This window comes from Macrobrachium rosenbergii, chromosome 19 (assembly GCF_040412425.1).
Source record: "Macrobrachium rosenbergii isolate ZJJX-2024 chromosome 19, ASM4041242v1, whole genome shotgun sequence".
NCBI lineage: Eukaryota > Metazoa > Arthropoda > Malacostraca > Decapoda > Palaemonidae > Macrobrachium > Macrobrachium rosenbergii.
The window spans coordinates 18,601,657-18,629,156 of NC_089759.1; the positions used below are offsets into that span (position 1 = coordinate 18,601,657).

The window sequence follows — 27,500 nt, forward strand, 5'->3', positions numbered from 1 at the left end:
ATAATAATAATAATAATAATAATAATAATAATAATTCTGTATTATGTCAGGACATCACGGCCAAGAGATCCTTGCTGATGAAACACTGGTGTCTGTGTGATACGCAAAGCAGGAGTCTTATACCGTTTGACACTTATCAGATGCCAGGAACACTGTCAGGTCTTGGGTATCAGATGCAACAAACCGCGCCCGCTAACAGAAAGACAAAGACAGAGGTGTTATCATGAGGATGGATTTTAAAGTTCCCCCCTTCTGCAGGAATGTAAAGTGGCATTGGCACCATCTGTCGTTGGCCCTGTTGGCATTCAGCCTTATATGGGGCACCTGTGTCATGCCCCGTAACATTACTTTCTGTCTCTAACCCTTTTATTTCGTCTGTCTTCTCATCGTGTTCATTGTCTCTCTCTCTCTCTCTCTCTCTCTCTCTCTCTCTCTCTCTCTCTCTCTCTCTCTCTCTCTCTTTTAGGCAGTGAAACACGGTGAAATGTAATTTGATTTTGAAGAATTCTTTGGCGTTGTAAACTTCCAATTCTTTAAAACTCGGTGATATGCACTTTTCAGAACGGGGAACGGACCCTCGAGAGAAAAATACACTGACCTTTAGGGAAAAGAATGTTGGAAATGGATTTTTTCAAGTTTGTGATAACAGAATAGGTTTTTTGAAAGGCAGGAAGTAACATTTTAATGTATCTGTGACTCACACACCCACACACACACACACACACACACATTCTGAGTTTGATTGCTGAGCAAGCTGGAATACTTTAGACAATTAAACCCAATCGCACTTCTGTTAACTTAAGCAGGGAATAGCTACGGGGTAGATGGTCGACTGCAGTTTGTCTCTTTTGTGATGGAGAAAGGCATTGGGCTAGCAACCTCATCCTAAAGGAAATGCTGCTGAGGACTAGAAAGCTAACAATTATGTATATATATATATATATATATATATATATATATATATATATATATATATATATATATATATGTATATATATATATATATATATGTGTGTGTGTGTGTGTGTGTGTGTGTGTGTGTGTGTAGTATGATTAATGGGATGACCATGGTGTATACGGTACCTCTGATTGAGGGAGATGTTCTAAAGGAACTAGTGAGAGGATTGATTGTTCCTTTGTTTAAAGAGACAAGTGATTTAGCTGGCTGGAGGGATGATAAGGATATAGCGTTACTTATTATACCGGTAAATGTGTATGGTTGGATTCTTGGCAGAGAAAGTTAGACTGACAAGTGAAGCACTGATGAGGTGAAGAGCATTGTGAGTTTAGACTAAAAATTATATACCACGGTATGAATTAAAGGTTAGTTACGAAACATTCATGTAAGAATCTTAGATGGCCTATGTAAGGATAATAAGACATCTATGTAAGGATAATAAGACAGTGGGAAGGTTTGATAAGAAGGTTAGCTGAGATGAAAAGAAGGATGAAATTGAAATAGCTTGGTTACGTAAATGAAATTACGGAAGCTAATGTTGGTGAAAATGAGTAAAATTTCGAAGTTTCGGAAGGAGTTGGCGGAGCTAGACCTCGACATTGCTGGCTAGTTGGGTGGAAAAAATGAAACGGTTGAAAAAAATGTTTTGATATGAAACGGTTGAAATAAGTTTTTGGAATGAAATGGTTGAAAAAATGTTCTGGAATGAAACGGTTGAAAAGTTTTTGGAATGAAACGGTTGAAAAAATGTTTTGGAATGAAACAGTAGAAAAAATTTTTTGGAATGAAACAGTTGAAAAAATGTTTTGGAATGAAACGGTTAAAAAAATGTTTTGGAATGAAACGGTTGAAAAAGTTTTGGAATGAAACGGTTGAAATTTTTTTTGGAATGAAACGGTTGAAAAAAGTTTTTGGAATGAAACGGTTGAAAAAATGTTCTGGAATGAAACGATTGAAAAAAATGTTTGGGAATGAAGTGGTTGGAAAAATGTTTTTGGAATGAAACGGTTGAAAAATTTTTTTTTGGAATGAGACGGTGGAAAAAAGTTTTTGGAATGAAACGGTTGAAAAAATGTTTTGGAATTAAACGGTAAAAAAAAAAAAAATTTGGAATGAAACTATTAAAAAAATGTTTTGGAATGAAACGTCGCTGTTGGACCTCCTTTGGCGGTATAGGCTATGACAAAAGGGTTGTTAAGGGGAATTTTCTGCACAATGATATTCGTCCTTGATTAAGTAGATAAAGGATTAATGTGGCATTATTTATTTTATGTTGTGCCTTATTTCCATCACCAGTAGTCTGTCCTCCAGTTCTTCAACCATTCTAAAACGGTTTTTCTTGGATTACGTGTCCTTATCATAATTGGCCCTCAGTGTTTTGGAATTTGACTGCTGACTGAATAGGGCTTCACAAATAGAATGTGAAGTATGAAAATAACAGCCCATAGAGAAGATATGAGCAAAGTTAGATGCTGATTAATGATAATTAAGTAAATTAATGATAGACGCTTGAAATAGGCATGTCATAGTGAGTGGTCGTTTTGGTATAGGCCTATACAGTATCCCTCCTTGTTTCAAAATTGGCGATTTCGTTTTTCACACGAACGTCAAATTTCAGGGACCCTTTTTTAGCTCTGGAAACCGTCCTTTGATTTGAACAGGTTCTGATTTTTGAGCGAATGGCCTCAGGGTGGATCCCCGTTTTGGGGGGTAGCGCTGATAGTGCACCTCACGCGGTGCTCTGTAGGCGTTACCTTAGGTTCAGTGCAGCGTTCCTTCGGTCCCTAGCTGCAACCCCTTTCATTCCTTCTACTGCACCTCCATTCATATTCTCTTTCTTCCACCCTGCTGTCCAACCTCTCTTAACATTTGTTTCATAGTGCAACTGCGAGGTTCCACCCCGTTACACCTTCAAACCTTTCTACTCTCATTTTCCGTTTCAGTGCTGAATGACCTCATGGGTCGCAGCGCTTGGCCTTCGGCCTAAATTCTATATTCCATTCCAATTCCATTCGGGGTGGATGGAAATCTAAATTAAGTAATTTCTATTTTAATAAAAATGAATCTTGACGGAATTCAGATGTCTGTTTTTGCCCTTTGTCAAGATATGCGGGGGGTGAAATCTGGCGTACTGTCTCGAAAGGCATGAATAGGGTTGATGTATTAAGAGAGAAGTACTTCCGCGTCTATTAGTGTCTATTAACCTGATTGATTTTTCTAATCGGTAAAAGCAAGCTAGGCTGTTTCTTGCATCAGACCAATGTTATAATAATTTTTTGTTTAATATCTATTGAATTTTTTATTTTTCACTTTTCAGTTTGCGTATTTAAGTGTGGTATCTGTTTGTCTTTACTAGGCACGGACGAGGATGAGATTGCATATGTTTTATTTTCTTTGTCTGTTCGATGACAAGTTGATAACTTTCTGTGTTTTCTGAGAAAGTTTTTCGTTTGATATTTATCGATTTTTTATTTTTTCACTTTTAAATTTGCGTGTTTGAGTGTTGTGTCTGTTTGTTTTTACTAAACACGGGCGAAGATGAGATTGCATATGTTTTATTTCCTTCATCTCTTCTATGGTAAGTTGATAACTTTCTGTGTATTTTGAGAAATGTCGCCATATCTTGATGATTATGTGAAGCAAAAATAATTATCAGAAAATTCCACTCTGAGCAATATCTCTGAGCCAGGGCAATCGACATACAACAACAATTATCTTTTTGGCAGGGTGCTAATACACCCTCTGTCGGTAAGCATTAATAATCTGGCTTTTACTGTGGCTTTCAGTTCTAGATTCTTATTCTTTATGGAGAGAGAGAGAGAGAGAGAGAGAGAGAGAGAGAGAGAGAGAGAGAGAGAGAGAGAATCTTGCTTTTGTATTTTGTTTAGGTCCTTAGGTGGGGCGTGTATGTGTGTGTGTGCCACTCTCTCTCTCTCTCTCTCTCTCTCTCAGCTGGTGGTAGGAAGGATGCCTTAACTGGGGGTGTCGTGTGGCCCTCCCCTGCAATGATCCTGGTCATAATTAGTGCTTAAATCTCTCTCTCTCTCTCTCTCTCTCTCTCTCTCTCTCTCTCTCTCTCTCTCTCTCTCTCTCTCTCCTCACGTTCGTGTTTGTTACCTTGTCCTTGTTATCATTTTCATATATGGTACATTGACTTAGTTTTGTATCTTAATGTTGGTACTTGCCATATTGTCATTTGCATCTTCTCATCCCCTTTTCTTACCCTTTCATCCTCCTCCTCCTCCTCCTCCTCCTCAGCCACTGGCATCTGCCCTCCCCTCCTTTACCTCCCCCTCCCCCACCTCTTCTCATCTCCACTCCCTTCAGCTGCCTTCGTGGAGTGGCACTAAACTATTGTTCATGTGAATCACTTAGTTAGGCTCTTGCTGTCGTGATGTTCACCGTCTTTTGCACTCACGTTCTCTCCCCGCCGTGAGCGTGAGTCGAGACAGAGAGAGAGAGAGAGAGTGAGAGAGAGACAGGAGAGTCTGGAGAAGTTTGAGAGACAAGAATCTTTAGAAGTTTGAGATACAGAAGAATCTTGAACCTTAGTTCGTTCGGCCAAGTGATCACTCATTTTCTCACGTTTTTTTTTTCTTCGAATGAAGTTGCGCTGTGTAATATAGCTTTGATGGGAACTTGTGAATGTTTTGAAACATAATTGTTTTTTCGCTGGAAGATTTGTGTTTTTGTGAATGTATAGATTACGCGTGTTGTAACACGTCCACGATGGCGTTACAGCGGCTGTAACAACGTTATCGTCGATGGTGATTTGTTCTGCCTTTGGAAAAAAAAATATAGAATTATTATTTCGCTTAGAAAAATATACTATTAAATTTTGTTGTTGTCATATTCCGTCTTTAGAAACATTGTATTCCTGTTTTACATCCTCCTTTGAATGGCTCAAGCGGCGTTGCTAGGCACGCGCGCTGTGCCATGCTTTCAGCGTGCTTGCGGGATATGCTTTTCGCTGCCTTGATTGGATAAATGCCTCCTTGACTCCGAGGCTCAAATGTGATTGCAGACTCTCGAGACTTCAAAAAAATAGAAAGGAGGAGTTGAACAGAAAGGAGGAGAAAGTTTTGCTCTTGCTTGGCGGCTCTCCGTGTGTATCCTGAATTGGGGAACCGTAATATAACCAGGATTAATAGAATACGCTGTGTTCACACTGCATAAAAAGGGATTAAGTCACATAGGCCTTTGTGTGTCAGTGGGGGAGGCATATTGTGCGTTTGGCATACTTTTTTTATACGGGTTAAAGTTCAACTTGAAATGCTGTGACCAAGGATAGAATATTATGACTTTTATTTGATAATGTCTACTTATTTGTATTAGGTTAACTATAGTCAAGGCAGAAATTGAAAACTTGAAATGCTGTGACCAAGGATAGAATATCATGATTTTTATTTGATAATGTCTACTTATTTGTATTAGGTCAACTAGTCAAGGCAAAAATTGGAAACTTTTTTTTTTTTTTTACCTTTTGAAACTGGAATTTATATTCCGGCAGTCGGAGAAAATCTAGAATAAAAACATTATCGAGAGCAGCTTTTTGACATTTATTGTAGAAGGGAGAACCAAACCAGACCATCCAAAGTGGCGTCCCTATTTCAAAATCCGCCGCCCTCGCCCGTGCGGACCGTCCACAGGCCCACGATGCCCGGGTGGGCGGAGGCTGTGGATTTCATGAGAACCGTGCACCCTCCGCCCTCGCCCAGCGCCGTCCCGAACCCGGCTTTTGGTACGAGCGGACCCCCTTGTCGGACTCCTCCTCATATCAACAATAACAACCGGGAGGGTTCTCGCGGTTACCACAACAGCGCCAACAATGGTGGGGTTGGCGTTGTTGGTGGTGGTGGCGGGGCAGGTGGTGTAGTGGGTAGCAGTGGTGGTGCGGGCTGCGGCGGTACCACCCACGGGCCATCCACTCCCACTCAGACTGTTTTGCCAAATGTCTTCAACACTTCAGGTAAATGAATGGTGACAAATGAATATTGGAGGGGGGGGGGGCGCTTGTTTGGCAGGGGTGTATCGAGTCCCAGAAGAAACGTAGGAGGGGAAAGGATGGCAGAGAAAATGGGCGAGATGATAAGAAGGAGAAACATACGCTTAAAAAAAAAAAAAACATAAAACGTAACGTCAACATTACAGCTAAAACGTTTAGTAAGTTCACGGGAGAAAATTTAGTTGAGAGGAGAGAAAAAGCGTGAGGATGTACTTTTCTTTCATTTTGCAGAACTCAGGTTTTGTGAAAAGATTGCCACGTGTATTGTCGTCTCACGTATGGAGTGTGAAGAAATTACGGGGTTTTGTTACGGTATATGTCAGAAGCTTATTACCGTAAGCGCTGCTATTTCTGTTGTGTACCCTGGCACGAGATCTGTTATTTTTGATGCTGTCAGTGTAGCAACTAAGTGACAATGAAAAAGACAGCACTTGTTAGTGGCAATAGTAACTGAGTGGGGGAATGATAGGGACAGCAACTGATAAATGAATAGTAACATACGGTGAATTGCATAGCAGAGATATAGCAACTGACGCAACAGATAGTAACACACAATGAGATGCATGACAGTGGATAGTTGAAATAGACAGGATTTGACAACGAAGTAGGTCGCAATTGAGTGGATTTGATAGCGGTAGACAGTTGGTGGTGAAATTACATGACTTTTGTCTGTTTTCGAGGCGAAGGAACGCGGTCCTACTACTCTAAATCTGATTTCACACATCTCACTACTTTAAATCTGATTTCACACATCTCCCTACTGTAAATCTGATTTCACACATCTCACTACTTTAAGTCTGATTTCACACGTCTCACTACTTTAAATCTGATTTCACACATCTCGCTACTGTCAGTCTGATTTCACACGTCTCACTACTGTAAATCTGATTTCACACGTCTCACTACTTTAAATCTAATTTCACACATCTCACTACTGTAATTCTGATTTCACACATCTCACTACTGTAAATCTGATTTCACACATCTCACTACTCTGAATCTGATTTCACACATCTTACTACTGTAAATCTGATTTCACACATTTCGCTATTTTAAATCTGATTTCACACATCTCACTACTGTAATTCTGATTTCACACATCTCACTACTCTCAATCTGATTTCACACATCTCACTACTGTAAATCTGATTTCACACATCTCACTACTGTAATTCTGATTTCACACATCTCACTACTCTCAATCTGATTTCACACATCTCACTACTGTAAATCTGATTTCACACATCTCACTACTGTGAATCTGATGTCACACATCTCACTACTGTAAATCTGATTTCACACATCTCACTACTTTAAATCTGATTTCACACATCTCACTACTTTAAATCTGATTTCACACATCTCACTGCTCTAAATCTGATTTCACACATCTCACTATTTTAAATCTGATTTCACACAAAAATCTTCAAGGATATAGATTATAAATGTATTTTTTGAATGACATATTTGTGTGAGTCAGAGGAGTATTGGTTATTTGAGTAGTTCTGGTAAAAAAAGTATTTGAACGGTTGGGCAAAAATTTTGACTTTGGCAATTCTTAGATTGTGATTTTTTTAGCGGAAAGATTCTGTTTTGGTAAACCAATTTGCTCAGGTTCTCGTAAAAAATTGTATGGATTTCAGTCCTGATTCTACATTTAAGACTCTAGTAGCCGGTATTTCTTTTTTGGGGCAAAGTGTTTATCTTTTTTTTTTTTTTTTTTTTTTTTTTTTGTCTCGTGCAAGTGTGGCATTTACAATCATTGTTAATACTTTTCAACTTTGATCCAAATTTTCTTCCAAACGTTTATTTTTGGTCAGAAAGTTAAGTCTTGACCGAGAGGTGATAATAGGACTTTAGTTACTTTAAGAATCCTTTGTTGAAAATTATCTACAGTTTTGTATTCTTTACTTAAAAGTGTATTGAAGTGGTACCTATGCACACGGCATTCATATGCATATACATATGCACATAGATAAGCGAGTGGGCGTGCCCACTTGAAAACTCATAACTGGTTCTACTTTGCCTCATTATAAATTCAAGTTTTAAGTGATATGGAATTATTTTTAGTTCATTCCACAAATGGTTGTTTTAAAATTCACACTTATTGCTTTAGACTCGAATTTAAGAAAGCAAAAGGGGGAGAGCATTTCCAACATCTTAAGGAGTAAGTGCAAAGAAGTTTTAAAAGGGCCAATGAAAAAACTTCAAGTGAATGTGTCTTATGTATTTTTGTCTTTTTTTAGATGAATTGACCTTGCTAAAATCTTGACATAATTGATGGTGGCCTCTTATTTGAAGTGTTTCCCATTAATCAGAAAGATTGCAATGAGCAATGTTTATATTTGTGTCGCATTATAGCTTTTCCGCTTTATTTTCCCTTTTGCATTTCGTAATTTTTATGTCCCACTTTATATGTCCAAGCCTGTTCTGTTGAGTATTTGACAATCTCTTATTGGTATTTCCCCGCCTTTTCACGCTTTTTATTATATTTTTATCATACCTTTGGTATTAAATTCTCTGGTGACTCACTATTCTCCCGTCTGTTTCTCCTTCTGCCACCACATAACCTTCCCCTTTTTATCCTTTATATTGTTTTCCTTTTATGTGTATTCTTGGTACCCATTACCTGTTATCCTTCTTCCTTTCTCTCTTTCATATGCATAACCTGCGTCACTTTTCCTGTGTGTTTCCTTTTACGTCTCTCCCATGTCTTTATATTTGCTTGCTGTTTGTACGCGTTTCCTCTTGTCGTTTCTGCCGCACCTTTCCTGCCTATCACACCTGTTTCCTTTTGTTTTTACTTTGTCTGTGTTTCTTTTGGTCTGGTTCAGAATTTTCATATTCTCTTATCATCTTTCATTTCCTCTTCCTTTTTTTTTTTAAGATTTTTCACATTTCTCTTATCATCTTTCATTTCCTCTTCCTTCTTTTTTTTTTTTTTAGCATTTTAGCTTTTTTGTCATCCCTTACAGTTTCCTTTTCCGACTGGTCCATTTTTATCATAAATTGTCTGTTCCTTCTTTATTTATTTTATTTATATTTCTCTGTACATGTATTATATGTTTATTTTTGTATTTTGTTGAATTTTCATTCCTTGCTGAACTCTGCACTAAAAAATGACAATGTTTAGTATTGACCTCATGAATGAAGCCACGTATTGATCGGATAATATCTCCCTGTCACCCCCACAGTTCCTTTTTCCTATTGGTCGTTTTTTATGATAAATCATCTGTACCTTTTTATTTATTTCTGTATATTTTTGTTTATAATTTGCTTATTTTTGTATTATGTAGAATTTCCTTTCCTTGCTAAACTGTGCAGTTGAAGATAAATATGTCTAGTATTGACCTCATGAATGAAGCCACGTATTGATCGAATAACATCTCCCTGTCTCCCCCACAAACAGGAATGGGGCGCGGCGTTGGGAGCGCTGGTTTCCGCGAGCAGGTGGTGGGCCTGGGCTACCTGTGGGAGACGTGGAGCGAAGCGGAGCAGGTGGTGGTGGTGTACTCCCTAGTGAGGCGCTTGGGCGCCGTGCCCGCCAAGTTCCTGCTCAACGTCCTCAATGCCCATCATGCCACCGCGCCCGACGCCGCTGACCTCAACGCCATGGAGGCCACAGCTAATGATCCAGGTGAGTGCCGCTACTGATGATGATGGTGATGCCGTCGGGTCTTTAAACGGGGATGGGGGGAGAGGGGGAGTTGGAGGGAGTGGGGAGGAGGGGGAAGGAGAAGGGGGAGGAGGGGGAGAAGAAGGAATGAGGCGAGGGGAGGGGCTTCATGGACTGTGCTTTGGTTTATGTGTGATGCAGTGTTGGTATGGTGGAGAAGCAGGTGGGAACTCTCTCTCTCTCTCTCTCTCTCTCTCTCTCTCCTATAAGAATCTGTCTTTTGTCTGTTGGTGGAACGACTCACATCGAGGAAGCATTCCTCGCTCTGGAGAGAACCCTCGGTTATTGGGCGAATCGAATTGTTTTTCTTGTGCAGAGAAGTTAGGTCCCCTTTCCCCTCCTGGATAACATTGATTGTGAACTTTGTAATTTAATTTCTAATCCCGTTTGCTTCGTATTTGTCAGGAAGTCACAGTCTCTCTCTCTCTCTCTCTCTCTCTCTCTCTCTCTCTCTCTCTCTCTCTCTCTCTCTCAACTGTCGTTACCTTTGCTCTTAATTGTAACTTTACTTCTAATCCCATTTTCTTCGTATTTGTCAGGAAGTCTCTCTCTCTCTCTCTCTCTCTCTCTCTCGTTAACTTTATTCTTATTGTAACTTAATTTCTAATCCCATTTGCTTCGTATTTGTCAGGAACTCTCTCTCTCTCTCTCTCTCTCTCTCTCTCTCTCTCTCTCTCTCTCTCTCTCTCTCTCTCTCTCTCTCTCTCTAAACTATTGTTATCTTTGCTCTCAAGAGTTTAATGTCGATGTCTTAAGGGGATATACGCACACATTTATTTTAGGGTATCGGTATTCGTGAAATCTTATGAACGTAGTTTTTAGTTACTGGAAATGAAAAGAAATATCAAGTTAAATGTTTTGTTCTTTAGGTTTTTAAAGCTCTTTTTTTAAAAGAATCTAACCTTGCCATTATATAGTTGGCAAGGAAGTAAAAGCTTTATAATGGATATCCAAGTATTTAAAAAATAAATGCTGAATTGAATATATGTATTTTTTTTTATGAACCGTACCTCTCTATTATATAGCTTTTACTTTAAATCATGGAGAGGTAAGTATTTAAAAAAATGAATACTGAAGTATTTATATTTTTTCCAGAGTATGAGCGAAATTAGATTGAAGAAACACTTGCAAATACCAAACACTCGCTTCTCATATTTTGCAAGACAGGGAGTGCCAGGTTTGGTGTTAGATATCAAGGAGCCTCGTAAAGCCCGTCAGTTTGCTCCTTCCCAGTAAATGTTTCTTTCCTTCTCCACAAAATTTGGAATTCTCTTCCTTTGTCTGGTTTTCCTAATTCTGGCCGTCCATCCGTTGGTTTTTGCGTTTAGGGTCAGCGTATGGGAATGATTTCAACGGAGAGAGAGAGAGAGAGAGAGAGAGAGAGAGAGAGAGAGAGAGAGAGAGAGAGAGAGAGAGAGAGAGCAGTTTACTCACTTCAGTCCTTATAGCGCTCGAGGGAAGTGCATTTTACTAATATGGAAAAGAGAATGTTCCAGTAACGAGAAAGAGAGAGAGAGAGAGAGAGAGAGAGAGAGAGAGAGAGAGAGAGAGAGAGAGAGAGATTTTTTATAACAAAGAAAGCTGACTCCGTTATAAATAAATAGCCTTCAATATGAGAGACGTGGCTCCTTCCCGCGTCTGTATCCCCTATTTTTCTACCCCATTAGAAACAGGTACTTCAGCTCTCCCTCTCCTTCAAGGGAGTAAAGTGTGAGTAAAGTGATCTTTGCTCTTCCCCTCATCTGAGACGACTGCTATTGGCCACGGGACTTTATTAGAAGGATTGCAAAGTAACCAATACACACACTGCTCAAGACTACTTTTTTAGTTTTCTGTAAAAGAAAGCTATTGTGCCGGCTTTGTCTGTCCGTCCGCACTTTTTCTGTCCGCCCTCAGATCTTAAAAACTAATGAGGCTAGAGGGCTGCAGATTGTTGTGCTGATCGCCCTCAGATTTTAAAAACTACTGAGGCTAGAGGGCTGCAGATTGTTGTGCTGATCGCCCTCAGATTTTAAAAACTACTGAGGCTAGAGGGCTGCAGATTGTTGTGCTGATCGTCTACTGAGGCTAGAGGGCTTCAAATTGTTATGTTGAACGTCTACTGAGCTAGAGGGCTTCAAATTGTTATGTTGAACGTCTACTGAGCTAGAGGGCTTCAAATTGTTATGTTGAACGTCTACTGAGCTAGAGGGCTTCAAGTTGTTATGTTGAACGTCTACTGAGCTAGAGGGCTTCAAATTGTTATGTTGATCGTCTACTGAGCTAGAGGGCTTCAAATTGTTATGTTGATCGTCTACTGAGGCTAGAGGGCTTCAAATTGTTATGTTGAACGTCTACTGAGCTAGAGGGCTTCAGATTGTTATGTTGAACGTCTACTGAGCTAGAGGGCTTCAAATTGTTATGTTGATCGTCTAATGAGCTAGAGAGCTTCAAATTGGACATATAATTTTTCGTGCGTTACTGAACGTAGACATCTTAGGTCCACGTACAATAAGCACGTATTCATTTTTGGTATATTTTTGTGCATATAATCAGGGGACGAACATTTACTCGCTCAAGACATTCTGTTCTAAGTATGCAGTCGAGGGAGTTTGATTGCTAATTACTGTACTTGATTGTTCACAGAGTATAATTTTTCATCGTCATGTTGGTGATGAGAGGTGAAGGTACATTCCGATGCAATTTTATCAGCCTTGTAGAAAGAGAAAGGTATACCTATGTGGAATATTTTTAAATGAGAGAGAGAGAGAGAGAGAGAGAGAGAGAGAGAGAGAGAGAGAGAGAGAGAGAGAGAGAGAGAGAGAGAGAGAGAGAGGGGTAAGAGGTAAGAGGTGTTTTACATATGTGTATACATTATATATATATATATAGATATATATATATATATATATATATATATATATATATATTGTGTATTCTCATATATATATATATATATATATATATATATATATATATATATATATATATATATATATATATATATATATATATATATATATAATGTATGCATGTATATTATATACTGTGTATGTTCATATACAGTATATTTGTGTGTGTACTTTTGTATATATATATATACATATACATATACATATATATATATATATATATATATATATATATATATATATATATATATATATATATATATATATATATATAGAGAGAGAGAGAGAGAGAGAGAGAGAGAGAGAGAGAGAGAGAGAGAGAGAGAGAGAGAGAGAGAGAGAGAGAGCCTGACTGACTTTCATGACGGGAAGGGCTTTGGGTTGGGAAGGTAAGCTGCAGGAGTAAGTACAAGATTACCCCCGTGGGGAGGTCATAATTCGACCGAAGATGGGTAAGTGCGTATCTTGTTTCCTGGTATGCCCACGGTGCAGATATACCGTATGCCCATCTACGTGGAAGACCTTCGCTTCAGAGAATGCGACACTTCCAAGGAAAGTTGATTGGGGTAATCGAAGAGCATTCGGGAAACGGTCTTTTCTGGTTATGAATCTGTTTAAATATCATTACTCCTATTAATTCGTTTAGGTATCACTTAATCTTTTTACTGCTACAGCTGTTTCTGCTGCTGTTGTTATTTTTTGAGGTATCATGCAGAATGAAATGACTTCTCTGAGAATATAATAATAATAATAATAATAATAATAATAATAATAATAATAATAATAATAATAATAATTAGGGGTTCAGTCTATCAGGTGGCAATGTTTTCTCTCTCTCTCTCTCTCTCTCTCTCCACGCCAGACACTGGCTCATTTCCAGCTTTGTTTTGTTTTTTGGGGGGCTTTATTTTTTTTCAGATGGCTGGAGGCGTTAACTTTCGGATTTTTACTCAAAAAGCCACGCCAGAGGTTGCCGCCTTCCCACATTTTATTATATTTTTTGGGGGGGCGGTCTTACTTTTTCTGGGTGGTTGGAGACATTAACTTGCAGGTTTCTGTGCCACGCCAGAGGTTGTTTCCATGTCAACTTTGTTATTTTTATTTTATTTTTATTTTGGGGGGCTTTTTTTTTGTTGTTGTTGTAGGAAGCATTAACTTGCCGGTTTTTACACCACACCAGAGGTTGCCGACTTCCCAGCTTTCTTTTTTTTTAGTTTTCGGTTTTTTTTTTTTTGGTGCTTTCAGGCATTATCTTAAGGGTTTTTTACGCCTTGTCATATGTTGCTGCCTTCCCACCTTTTTCGTTTTTAATTTTTGTAGCTTTTTTTGGTGGTTGGATGCAGTAACTAATGGGTTTTTACGCCACGCCAGATGTTGCCGCCTTCCCAACATTTTTTTGTAAATTTTTGTGGGCTTTGTTATTTATTTTTACATGCTTTATTATTCATTATTTTTTTGGGTGGTTGAAGGCATTAACTTACAGGTTTTTATGCCAAGCCAGAGGTTTCTACCTCCCAACTTCGTTTTTTTATTTTTACGTGCTTTATTATTCATTAGTTTTTTGGGTGGTTGAGGGCATTAACTTACAGGTTTTTACGCCACGCCAGAGGTTTCTTCCTCCCAACTTCGTTTATTTATTTTTACGTGCTTTATTATTCATTATTTTTTTGGGTGGTTGAAGGCATTAACTTACAGGTTTTTACGCCACGCCAAAGGTTCCTTCCTCCCAACTTCGTTTATTTATTTTTATGTGGTTTATTATTCATTATTTTTTTGGGTGGTTGAAGGCATTAACTTATAGGTTTTTACGCCACGCCAGAGGTTGCCGCCTTCCATCTTTCTTTTTTATTTTGAGGGGTCGTGGCTCTATTTTTTCGGTTTTTGGAGGCATTAACTGTGACGTTTCTTCAGTGAAAGAACTCATTCTTCTTAAAGGGTATATTTACAAAAGTATAGATAGATCAGCAATGGAGACGTCCTGCCTCATCTAGATCTGTACAGCAACTGGGCGTCATGAATTTGAGACAAAACTTGCTACTCAGGTTATTTTATAACAGTCAAACGACCATTGTATGGATTAACATTTTTAACATAAAAACAATAGAATTGTCATTCACATTAACACTCGTTACATCTCCCTTTCCCTAGAAAAGTTGTAAGTGCAGAAGCAGATAAATACATCATAAAACATAAAACGTCAGTTATGAATAAGAATTTTTTTTTATTTAGAGACCAAATCTAACCGAAATAAATCTGTACACATAAGTATATCAAGTATTCGGGTAACCAGAGCGTTCAGGGGGTCGCCTTATTCATGTTGACTTGTGTAAAACTTTTGAAGGAAGGTCATATATCATCGATTCAGAATTCTTAGCTAGCGAACTTGTAGAATCCTCTTGGGTTTCTGTTTCTCGTTCTCTTTCTGTCGAACCTGGTGTAACTGGCGAGTGATCATTGAATTCTTCTTGATCCTTTAAATATCTGTTCTCATTATTTCTTTCTTCACTAGCAGCCTTTAGCTGCCTACGATCTCTTCTGTATGTTGTGTCTCCTATTTTGACTGTCACACACAAACAAAGCCACTCCAGCATCTCCTAAAAACATTACAGACACCTCACACATCTCGACTGTCGACCTAACCGCGCAACAAGTTCTCGCTGCTGGGAGAAAGGGCGCTGGTGACTGGTACAATACATGTACATATGCTACCGTAGTCTAAGCGATGACAGGCAGGGCAGCCGATCGAGACTACGGTCTACCCCAAAGCCAAATCAAAAGTCCTTCAAAAGAAGGCATCGTGCTTACCCCATACAAATGGGAAGAAAGCACGTTAAAAGAAGAAGATGAACGAGGAGCCACTTCTTTTATACAAGCACCAGGTGTCCAAGTATTACTTCCTGGTAACCTCATGCGAACGGTTACTCCTGGCCTTATCTGTGCGCGCTTTCTTGATGCTCTGTTGTGATAACTAGCTTGTTTGCATTTGATTTTGTCTATACCTAAACCATCGCATTTGTTGGAAATTCCTGATGTAAATGATTCCCATCGCCCATTAATCTTTGTGTTGGGCTTGTATGCGTCCCTTCACTTGGAGTATTTGCTTGGCTTGTATCCATCCCTTCACTTGGAGTATTTGCTTGGCTTGTATCCATCCCTTCACTTGGAGTATTTGCTTGGCTTGTATCCATCCCTTCACTTGGAGAATTTGCTTGGCTTGTATCCATCCCTTCACTTGGAGTATTTGCTTGGCTTGTATCTATCCCTTCACTTGGAGTATTTGCTTGGCTTGTATCCACCCCTTCACTTGGAGTATTTGCTTGGCTTGTATCCACCCCTTCACTTGGAGTATTTGCTTGGCTTGTATCCATCCCTTCACTTGGAGTATTTGCTTGGCTTGTATCCATCCCTTCACTTGGAGTATTTGCTTGGCTTGTATCTATCCCTTCACTTGGAGCATTTGCTTGGCTTGTATCCACCCCTTCACTTGGAGTATTTGCTTGGCTTGTATCTATCCCTTCACTTAGAGTATTTGCTTGGCTTGTATCCATCCCTTCACTTGGAGCATTTGCTTGGCTTGTATCCATCCCTTCACTTGGAGCATTTGCTTGGCTTGTATCCACCCCTTCACTTGGAGTATTTGCTTGGCTTGTATCTATCCCTTCACTTGGAGTATTTGCTTGGCTTTTATCCACCCCTTCACTTGGATTATCTCACCAATTTAGTAATGCTAAAACTTCGTGTTCTTCTGACAACCTACATTTCGCAAACAACTTCTGTACAGTCTTGGCTGCGTTTTCAGCTTTCCCGTTAGACTGCGGATATCTTGAGCTTGAAGTTTTATGTTGGAAATTCCATCTTCTCCTAAATTTTTCGAACTCTTCTGTGGAAAATTTAGGTCTCTTTGTCTGTTACTGGTTGATCAGGAATTTCAGGTCTTGTGAACACGCTCAGAAATTCATTTATCAGGCTTTTAGAACAGTTTAACTACTTCAGTATAGTTACTGAAATAATCAACTATAACAAGTAAAATCTTTTCATCAAAACAATAAATATCAGTTCAGATTTTAGCCCATGGTCTTTTTACGAAGTCATGATTTTTAAGAGGTTCTCTAGTGGCGAATCTCTCTTCGGCAAACAAGAATCGCACTGTTGAATCAGTGCCTTCAAATCGGACGACATCCCTGACCAAAATAGAGCTTCGCGCATCCTTCTTAGACATCCTTCGAGTCCTATATGACCTTGTTGAGCTAGTTCTAGCATCTCCTTCCGCAGGGTCCTGGGAACTGTAGGGCGATTACCTTTAAAAAGACCATCCTCAGTATGCAGTTCATCCCTACAGTTAAAATATGGGCGTGGTGCGCATGAGGTTTCTTTCCGAGCTTCAGGCCATCCGTTAGAAACCAGCTGTTACGCCTCTTGTAAATTATCAACTTCTGCAGTGTGTTGCTTGAACTCTAGCAATTTTTCAGGTTTAACGGTAAGAACTTCACTATAATTTACAGTTTCTAAACTATTTACAAAACTGAAACTGTTTACAGAACTGGACCTTCTGACTCGCTCGTTCAAATTAGCAGTGTACATATGCTTGCCTTCCACATATTGAACACACACATTACTTTCCTGTAAGTAGGGTAACATCCTTTGCAAACGAGCTGGGCCAGCTTCTAAAGGATTCTGGAATATAGATTCCACAGGCGTATGATCACTGTGTACAGTCACTTTATCTGTACCAAATTATTGCTGATGAAAATACTATTGCAAAGACATTCTTCCTCTATCTGAGCATAATCGTTGCTCTGCAACAGTTAAAGCTCATGAAGCAAATGCAATTAGCTGGCCTTTCTGCGAAAGAACAGCACCTACCCCATACTGAGAAGTGTCACACTGAAATGAAACTTCGTTATTATTATTATTATTATTATTATTATTATTATTATTATTATTATTATTATTATTATTATTATTATTATTATTAGATGAAACCTATTCACATGGAACAAGCACACGGGGGCCATTGACTTGAAATTCAAGCTTCCAAAGAATGTTGGTTTCAACCTCCCACCGCAGACCCCACACTGCAGCAGTGACTGATCATGATACAGAGCCAGTGATTTTTCATCGCCCTGGGGGAAGACAAGAGCCCGCGAAATCTGAGTGGCAAGCACGACACTAACCAGTAAACCAAGCAGTAGAAACTGGGAACTGGAGTTTCTGATATTGCTATTTTCACTGCTGTAAATGCCCCCTCTTGAGATTTCTGCCAAGTAAAAATTGCATTCTTCTGAGTAAGCTCCCTTCGTGGTTCTGCGAGATCTAAGATCTGTTAATCAAGGGTAAAATTTTGACAAATATTGCACCATTCCTAAAAAAAAACGAGGTACTCAGGCCACATCTATAGGTGCAGGGATTCCTGTAGCTGCTTTAGCTTCAAGAGGCGATGGCTTTGGTCCATCGGCACTGACTATATGACCGATAAATGGCAATTATATCAGCCTCAACTGAAATTTATCAAAACTTACGCTCCTTGCAACGCTCTACAGATGTGTGAAGGTTACGATCATGGCCAGCAACTGCATCTTCATGATTTGTACCACGACCAAATACCGTAAAATCATCTGTGATCACTTCAATTTCTTTTAAGTCCCCTTTCAAACACCGCACACAAGGATGAATTTATATCAAACATTGATTTGTTTGTAGTGCTCAAGAGCCTTGAACGTAGCTTGTCTTTAGTTTAAAATCTGCCACTTGCAGATACCATGGTCCAAGAGATTGGTCTCTCTCTCTCTCTCTCTCTCTCTCTCTCTCTCTCTCTCTCTCTCTCTCTCTCTCTCGTGCGTACTCTTTCAGGCGACAAGTCTCTTTCTCTCTTTTTTTTTTTTAAATTACGGGTTCTGTCTGCAAGGTGGCTCTCTCTCTCTCTCTCTCTCTCTCTCTCTCTCTCTCTCTCTCTCTCTCTCTGACCTACCTGCTGCCTATTCCTCCTGCCCACGCACCATGATCTATACTGTGGCCACTCGACGACAAAACCTTAGAGCGAACCACTTTCGCTTTCTGCGACCTCGGGTTTTCCATTTTCTCCCTGTCATCTGATCTGTTGGGTATCGCATGGCTATCTCATGGGTATATCTCCTTATCACTCTGTGTGTGTGTGTGTATGTGTGTGCGCGCGCGCCCAGTGGAGCGTCGGGTATTGGGGTTTTGGGGCATTGGGGCATTGTCGTCTCTTCATAATTTGGTGTTTGCGTGATTCCGTCGCGTTTATTTGGGCAGTGCTCATGTTTGCGCATATATAAGTTTTTTTTTTTTCTGTGCTAGAGTTTGGGTATTAGGATGTGTTTGTATATTCTGGAATGTAAGTGTGCTTCTGCTGCGTACGGAGACAGACAGACTCTCTCTCTCTCTCTCTCTCTCTCTCTCTCTCTCTCTCTCTCATTATATATATATATATATATATATATATATATATATATATATATATATATATATATGTTTAGGTTTATATATATACATATATACACACACATATATATAAGCGAATCCCACAGGAAAATGTGGGATTCGCTTATACACTGAAGTCACGTGCATCTACTGTGATTTTGTAAGCACACACACTCACACACACACACACACACATATATATATGTATATATATATATATATATATATATATATATATATATATATATATATATATATATATATATACACATATACGGATATGCACACATACACATATATACCCACACGTATATATGTCTATCTATCTATCTCTCTATATATATGTATATATATATATATATATATATATATATATATATATATATATATATATATATATATATATATATATATACACACATATAAATATATGTATATGTTTGTATATACTGTACAGTATATATATATACATATATATGTATGTATGTATGTATGTATGTACATGCGCGTATATAACTTTTAGCGTATGTATGCAAGATACTGCATGTAGAAATATTGGTAAGAAGGCTACTAAATTCTATATATTAGCTGTATGAATTTCTAGGTATACACAGACGCTCTCCATAGAAAGTGAAGGACTTATGGTAATGATGTTATGGCGAAAGGCATATTCCTGTACACAAGTCTGGTCTGTGTTACCATATCTCGACTGCCATCGGCCCCGTTTGATGTAGGTCAGTACGTGAAGTGTTGCATAATTTTACAAAGAGAAAGAGAGAGACAGACAAACAGAGAGAGAGAGAGAGAGAGAGAGAGAGAGAGAGAGAGAGAGAGAGAGAGAGAGAGAGGTTTTGCAACGTTCATGAAATGCATCGTAGGTATTTACCAAAAGAGCAGCTATAGTAATGAAGTGATGAATAATAGATTGTTAAAGGGTCCTAATGATGATACTGGTATTGGTAATGGTGAAATTTATGATAATGAATCCCTGTGCTGCGTATTTACTAAAAGAGTAACGATGGTAATGAAGTGATGGCTATGAAATTGTTAAAGGGTCCCAATGATGATACTGGTATTGGTAATGATGAAAGTGATGCTAGTTATTAATAATAGTGATTATATTGCGATATAGAAATGTTAATGTATTTATACCCAAGTATGTGTACGTGGATTGACAGCCATTCTGATGAATATTCGTTCCAGAATTTTTCTGGTTGTTAGAAGATAAGTGGAGACATTGCAACACAGCAGTTGAGTTGCTTTTTCAAGTATTGGAAAAAGGCATAACCTTATTTTATGGAACGACAGCCATCTTTTTGGGCAGAAATCCTGCATTGATTTTTTTCTCATACATTTTCATGTTTTTTTTTTTCTAAAAAATTTTCATGTTTTAAAATTTTTTTTCAGATTTATATGTTTTCATATTTTTTCTCACATTTCATGTTTTTTATTTTTCTCATACATTTTCATGTTTTTTATATTCTCATTTTCATAGTTTTTTTTTTGCCTAATACGTTCCCATATGTTTCAGTTTTTCCTCACATACATTTTCATGTTTTATATTTTTCATACATGTTCATTTTTTGGTTCTTATGAAAGGAAAGGATGAAGCGAACTGGAGGAATTTATTTATCTCTCTCTCTCTCTCTCTCTCTCTCTCTCTCTCTCTCTCTCTCTCTCTCTCTCTCTCTCTCTCTCTCTCTCTCTCATGTATGTGTGAAGCACAGTATTCGTAATCACAAGCACTGGAATGTGGAATGTATACTGTTTAGGTTTGCCTTTACGAACGAAGTAATTAATTTAGTTTGTAGGTTTGTGTATGTGTGTAAGTGTGTTTGTCTGCACATTTGTTTGTTTGTGATTACGTCAGTTTTGGCCTAAACAAAGTTAATGCTATCCATCCCATTTGACTTAAGTTGGAAGTCCTATGTGGTACCTTCATTCGAGATTACCATGAAGTGTCAGTAGACTCTGAGTAGTGACGCATGGATTGATCAGAACCCTGATTGATTGATTGATTGTTAGATAGATCGATAGATAGACCCATTATTGGAACCGTGGACACTGATTGGTGGGGTGACCGAGGGCTGTTAACAAAGAAGTAAATGGAAATGAACGTGGTTTCTTGTTGGTGGTATTGCCGCAGCTGCTTCTGTTTTCATAAGTATATATATATATGTATATATATATATATATATATATATATATATATATATATATATATATATATATATATATATATATATATATAATCACTTATGTACGTGACTCATTTATCACACATTACCACAGGTAAAAATAAGAGACAGGTTATATATATATATATATATATATATATATATATATATATATATATATATATATATATAATCACTTATGTACGTGGCTCATTTATCACACATTACCACAGGTGAAAAATAAGAGATGGGTTGTAGGTCCTGACCGGTTTCGACTTTATTTCCAAGCCATGCCATTGACGAATGGCTTGGAAATAAAGTCGAAACCGGTCAGAACCTACACCTGTCTCTTATTTTTCACCCGTGGTAATGTGACATATACTGTATATATATATATATATATATATATATATATATATATATATATATATATATATATATATATATATATATATATATATATATATATATATATATTCCGTTATAAATGAAGTAATCTTCTCAGGTCTAAGGCTGTATTTCCCCTTGCTTTGAAGAGATGCTCTCTCTTTCTCTCTGCATATATATATATATATATATATATATATATATATATATATATATATATATAATATAGGCTATATATATACACAGATACATACATACATACATACATGCATACATACAACACATGCCTTACGTACGTAAATGAAATTCCTGCTTGGAAGAAGCATCTCTTTCGAGTATAGCTGTATCATGGCATACTTACAACACGCACGCAAGGAAAGCTTCTGTAGTCATACCTGCCGCCGGAGGGGCGGGGGGGGGGGAGGGGGTAGTCGGCATACGCGCTGCTGCCTAGTGCCTAGTCGCCTAGTAGTCTCGTGTGACGCAACGAGTATACAACCTTACCCGAGGAACAGCAAGAAGAAGGCGGCGGCGGAAGCCCTATTTGGCAATCTTATTTTGAAAGTCACGACGGCCCCCCGATCGATCGATCGATCGTGAGAGGTGTCTCGTAATTCCCAAGTCGAGAGGAGGGTGTAAGGTAAACGCTTTTGTTCCTAGTGACCCTGGTAGTTGTGACGCCAGATAACCCACAATTAATCAATCAATCCTAATGGATTCGGTCATATGGACGGATTTTTCGTCTTCGTTATCACTGAATGAATAGCATTTCGGTAATTTCTGACTTCAGTTTGTCTTCGTAACTTGCAAAACGTTTTGGGTTTGTAATGAATACGATCACTGGTTGGAGTTTTCTTCTTCGTTATTGTTGAATGAATAACATTTCGGTAATTTCTTACTTCAGTTCGTCTTCCTAACTTACAAAATCATTATATTTAACAGGATGCAAAACACTTACATTTGATAGATTCGATTATATGGAATATTTCTTCCTCTGAATACGTTGCCTTTTCTGGTTACTTCTTACTTTAGTTCGTCTTCCTAGCTTACAAGAACCATCGTATATAATAGGATATAAAACGCTTATAATAGTTAATAGAGTCGATTATATGGAATATTTCTTCCTCTGAATGAGTAGCCTTTTCGGGTAATTTCTTACTTCGGTTCGTCTTCCTAATTTACAGAACGCTTGTGTTTAATAGATTTGGTAATATGGAATAATTCTTCTTCTTCCTCGTTTTTGCTGCATAAATATTATTTCGAGTAATATCCTACATCCAGGTTCTTCTTCCGCCTATTCAGAATGAACCTGCTCTCAAGTGGAGTAAGTTAAGTATACCTTAGTTTAACCAGACCACTGAGCTGATTAACAGCTCTCCTAGAGAGGGCTGGCCCGAAGGATTAGACTTATTTTACGTGACTAAGAACCAACTGGTTACCTACCAACGGGACCTACAGCTTATTGTGGAATCCGAATCACATTATAGCGAGAAATGAATTTCTATCGCCAGAAATAAATTCCTCTAATTCTCCATTGGCCGGCCGGAGAGTCGAACTCGGGCCCAGCAGAGAGCTAGCCGAGCACGATATCGACCCGTCCAACGAGGAACTAAATCACTTGTAGTAAGGCTTTGAAGGTATTTACTTGCAAAGTTAAGTCTTCGTTGAAAAATATGGTCACATATAAATAAGAGAAGCAAAGCCAAGAGAAATAAGGTGGAATTAGTAAATCAACATTTATAGTTTTAATAGCAGAGAAAAAGTCGGTTGAGCAGCGGTGTAGATAATTCGATAACTGATGTGGATTATACTACACAATATGGCAGAAATCCATTTCATTATTCACTGAAAATAATTTATGATGGCCGCTGTTGCCTACATTTGCATTATTAATGAGCCGTTTCTTCATACGCTGTTACGGTAATTGCATTTCATTGGCGTTCGCCAATGCAGTAAATATATAGTTAATTTCATGCAGCTCAATATTCAGTTATATTTTGCAATATGTAACACAGTTATAGCATAGCACAGTAATAACATAGCACAGTAATAAATGTACAGGAAAGTGGCAAAAAGGTTTCAGATTATGTTTTTTATTTTTATTTATTTTTATTTAGTAGATGAAAGCTATTCATATAGAACAAGCACACCAAAGGGGCCATTGACTTGAAATTCAAGCTTCCAAAGAATATGTGGGTTTCAACCTCCCGCCGCCACAGACCCCCGCACCGCGGCAGTAACTGATCCTGATACAGAGCCAGTGATTTTTTCACCGCCCTGGGGGAGGCGCGAACTCTTGACATCCGAGTGGCATGACAAGCCACTAACCACTATACCAACGACCAGTATAAAATATCTTCCCATGCAGGTGTCAAGACCCACATGTACATAAGCCTTTTTTTGCATGTCATCGTAGCGCAGCGTTTGCATGCTCATCATATTGATAAACGCGTGGCTTGACCCAAGTCCTGCATATTATTGACCTTTACTGGTGGGAGGATTTATGCAGAAGTAGTTGAACCTTCTGTGCTTGAAAGAGCTCTCCAATATCCTTAGCAGCTGCTAAGCAATCTTTATATTTACCAGGCTCAATCGAGTTTTCTGTACAGCGTATAATCAAGGCCACCGAAAATAGATCTATCTATCGGTGGTCTCGGTATAATGCTGTATGAGCCGCCGCCCATGGAACTTTAACCACGGCCCGGTGGTGGCCTATCCTATATAGCTGCCACAAGCACGATTTGACCAACTTAACCTTAAATAAAATAAAAACTACTGAGGCTAGAGGGCTGTAATTTGGTATGTTTGATGATTGGAGGGTGGATGATCAACATAACAATTTGCAACCGTCTAGCCTCAGTATTTTCTAAGACCTGAGGGCGGACAGAAAAAGTACTGGCGGACAGACTGAGCCATCTCAATGGTTTTCTTTTACAGCAAACTAAGAAGTAATAAGTGTAATCTGCTGGGATCCTTTAGGACGGTTTAGCCTTCACTGCTAGAAAGAGTTCCCCTAAGTAATCTGTGTCTTTTAAAAGTGACGACTGTAATCACATGAGATCATTCAGAAAGGAGTAACCTTTTGTGCTAGAAATAGTTCTTACATAAAAGTGATAACTGAAGCTTCCTTGCTAGAACGAGTTCTCCTAAGTAATCTCTGTCTTTTAAAAGTGACGACTGTAATCTCTTGGGTCCTTTAGTTTAGCCTTCAGTGCTAGAAAGATTTCTCCTAAGTAATCCCTGTCTTTTAAAAGTGATGACTGTAATCTCCTGGGATCTTTCAGAATGGTTTAACATTCATTGGTAGAAAGAGTTCTCGTAAGTAATCTCTCTATTAATAGTGATGACTGTAATCTCATGGGATCTTTCAAAATGGCTTAACATTCATTGTAATAAAGAGTACTTCTGAGTAATCTCTGTCTTCTAATAGTGATGACTGTAATCTCCTGGGATCATTTAGAACGGCGTAGGATTTAGTGCTAGAAAGAGTTTTTATAGAAAAGTGATAACTGTAATCTCTTGGAGTCCCTTATAAAGGTTTAACCTTCCGTGCTAGAAAGAGTTCTAAGTAATCTCTGTCTTTTATAAGTGGTAACTGTAATCTCTTGGAATCATTTAGAATGTCTAACCTTCAGCGCCTTAGTAATCTCTGTTTTTTATGAGTGGTAGCTGTAATCTCTTGGGATCCTTTAGAGCGGTTTAACCCTCCGTGCTAGAATTAGCGCTCATAAGTAATCACCATCTTTCAAAAGCGATGACTGTAATCTCTTGGATTTCTTTAAAACGGTTTGACCTTTCGTACTAGAAAGAGTTCTCCCAAGTAATCACTATCTTTTAAAAGTGATAACTGTTATCTCTTGGGAGTCTTTAGAACGGTCTAACCATCAGTGCTAGAAAGAGTTCTCCTAAGTAATCCCTATCTTTGAAAAGCGATGACTGTAATCTCTTGGATTCCCTTCAAAAGTGACAACTGTAATCTCTTGGTTCCTACAGAGCGGCGTAGAAAAGTTTCTCCTAAATAATCCCTGTCTTTTAAAATTGTTAATACAGGGTCCGATAGAGAGAACTAACTATCTTATTGACCCTTGTCTCAAAAGGCGCGCATTTCATTCTCATCCTAAACGAATTTTGCTTTTATTGGTACTATTTAATTCTTCCCTCATTCACAGAAGAGGACCTTCCCCCCTTTTTCGAGAAAGGATGGTTAGATGGGTTTCAGAAGAGGGACAGTTTGTGTTGTTATTCTCAGAAGACTTCTCGTATATATATAACTGCTATTTACATTCAAGAGTTTACTTTTTAGCAGAAAAGATTTGTTTTTTATTTATTTATTTTATTAATCGGTGCCTCCTCCTTTCTTAGAAAAGATAATTGCTCTCTTGATTCTGAAGGGTTAATTCCTTCCATCTCAGAAGCTGTAGCACTTTTTTTTCTTTTAACTCCAAGATGTGTGATCCTGATATAACCGGTAGAGCCCTTTTTATCTTTCTCTACGTGCTGCTTCTACAGGGGCATGAGCTCCTGCTGGTATAAGGCCAGCCTGAGGATGAATATACACTCGTATCTAAGATAGTTAGCTTCGCAATTCTCAAACAAAAATGGTTGCTCTTCTTTCAATTCTCTCTCTCTCTCTCTCTCTCTCTCTCTCTCTCTCTCTCTCTCTCTCTCTCTCTCTCTCTCTCTCTCTCTCTCTCTCTCTCTCTCTATATATATATATATATATATATATATATATATACATACTGTATGTATGTATATATATATATAGATATATATATATATATATATATATATATGTATATATATATATATATATATATATATATATATATATATATATATATATATATATATATATATATATATATAGAGAGAGAGAGAGAGAGAGAGAGAGAGAGAGAGAGAGAGAGAGAATGTATTTTCACATTCAAGGGAAGTTAACATCTTGATTATCAAGGGAGCTTGGTGTCTTTCTTCTGCAAAGATGGTTACCCCTTTATATATTCAAAAGAGAGTCTCAAGTCTGTTTCAGGCAGTTCACATTTCCATTCATTTCGAAGAAAAGACACTTTCTTTCTCCAATGAGACAGTAGTTCTTTTCGTAAAAGAAATTTTAGGACCCTATATCGTGAAATGGACGCTTTTAGTTTGTCAAGAGTTAATCGTTTAACTAAGTATTTTGGAGAGCCTTTTCTTCCAAGTAAAATGGAACGTTTTCGTAAATAATTGACTCCATCAAATAACTGATCCCCGTAGGGGGGTGGGGCCGTCAGTGCACCTCATGCGGTGCACTGTAGGCATTACTTGATGTTCTTTGCAGCTGCAACCCCTTTCGTTCCATTTACTCTACCTCCTTTTATATTCTGTTTCTTCCATCTTACTTTCCACCTTCTCCTAACAATTGCTTCATATTGCAACTGCGAGGTTTTCCTCCTGTTAAACCTTTCAAACCTTTTACTGTTAATGTCATTTCAGCGCTGAATGACCTCATAGGTCCCAGTGCTTGGCATTTGGCCTAAATTCTATATTCAGTTCAGTTCCCAAGAGGGATACGTTTTTCAAAAAAAGATTGTTTTTTTTTTCCAATTGATGTTGTCTTGTCAAAGGAACCACATCTTGAAAAAAGTATGGTTTTTTTTTTATCCAGGTGTAGTTACTTCTTCATAAAATGAAGATGGCTGCATTGCCTAATAATTCAGATGGATGCTTTCGTAGTAAATTGCTCCTTATAGCCATTCTCTGTAAATGTTGTTTCTTTTCTTAAGTGATTGTTGACCCCCTTTATTCTCCGAGTAGGATTGTTCCTCTTATTTCTCTAGAAAAGGGTTACTCTGATATTCTCCCGAAAACGCACCACGTCTTTTCCATGGAGGGATTGCTTGTGCCATTCCCCTAAAAAGTAATTGCCTCTTTATTCTCCATTGATGGTGCGTTTATTCCATCTTCTAAAGGGTTGTCCAGACTG

The 27,500-nt window shown here is 38.2% G+C and overlaps 1 protein-coding gene across 16 annotated transcripts in view; it reads left to right on the forward strand.

Moving 5' to 3' along the window:
• The window catches only part of smg (sterile alpha motif domain containing protein 4 smaug), a 240,784-nt gene that overhangs the window by 14,119 nt on the left and 199,165 nt on the right, over positions 1 to 27,500 (forward strand). For 8 of the 16 annotated variants that reach the window (XM_067121149.1, XM_067121150.1, XM_067121151.1 and 5 more), the window contains exon 2: positions 9,373 to 9,600. In XM_067121149.1, coding sequence (XP_066977250.1) covers positions 9,375 to 9,600 — 226 coding nt within the window. In that variant the 5' untranslated portion in view covers positions 9,373 to 9,374. Of the gene's footprint in view, positions 1 to 3,885; positions 5,294 to 5,392; positions 5,928 to 9,372; positions 9,601 to 27,500 lie in introns of those variants that run through there. The other 8 variants (XM_067121136.1, XM_067121139.1, XM_067121138.1 and 5 more) reach the window with 6 other exon arrangements.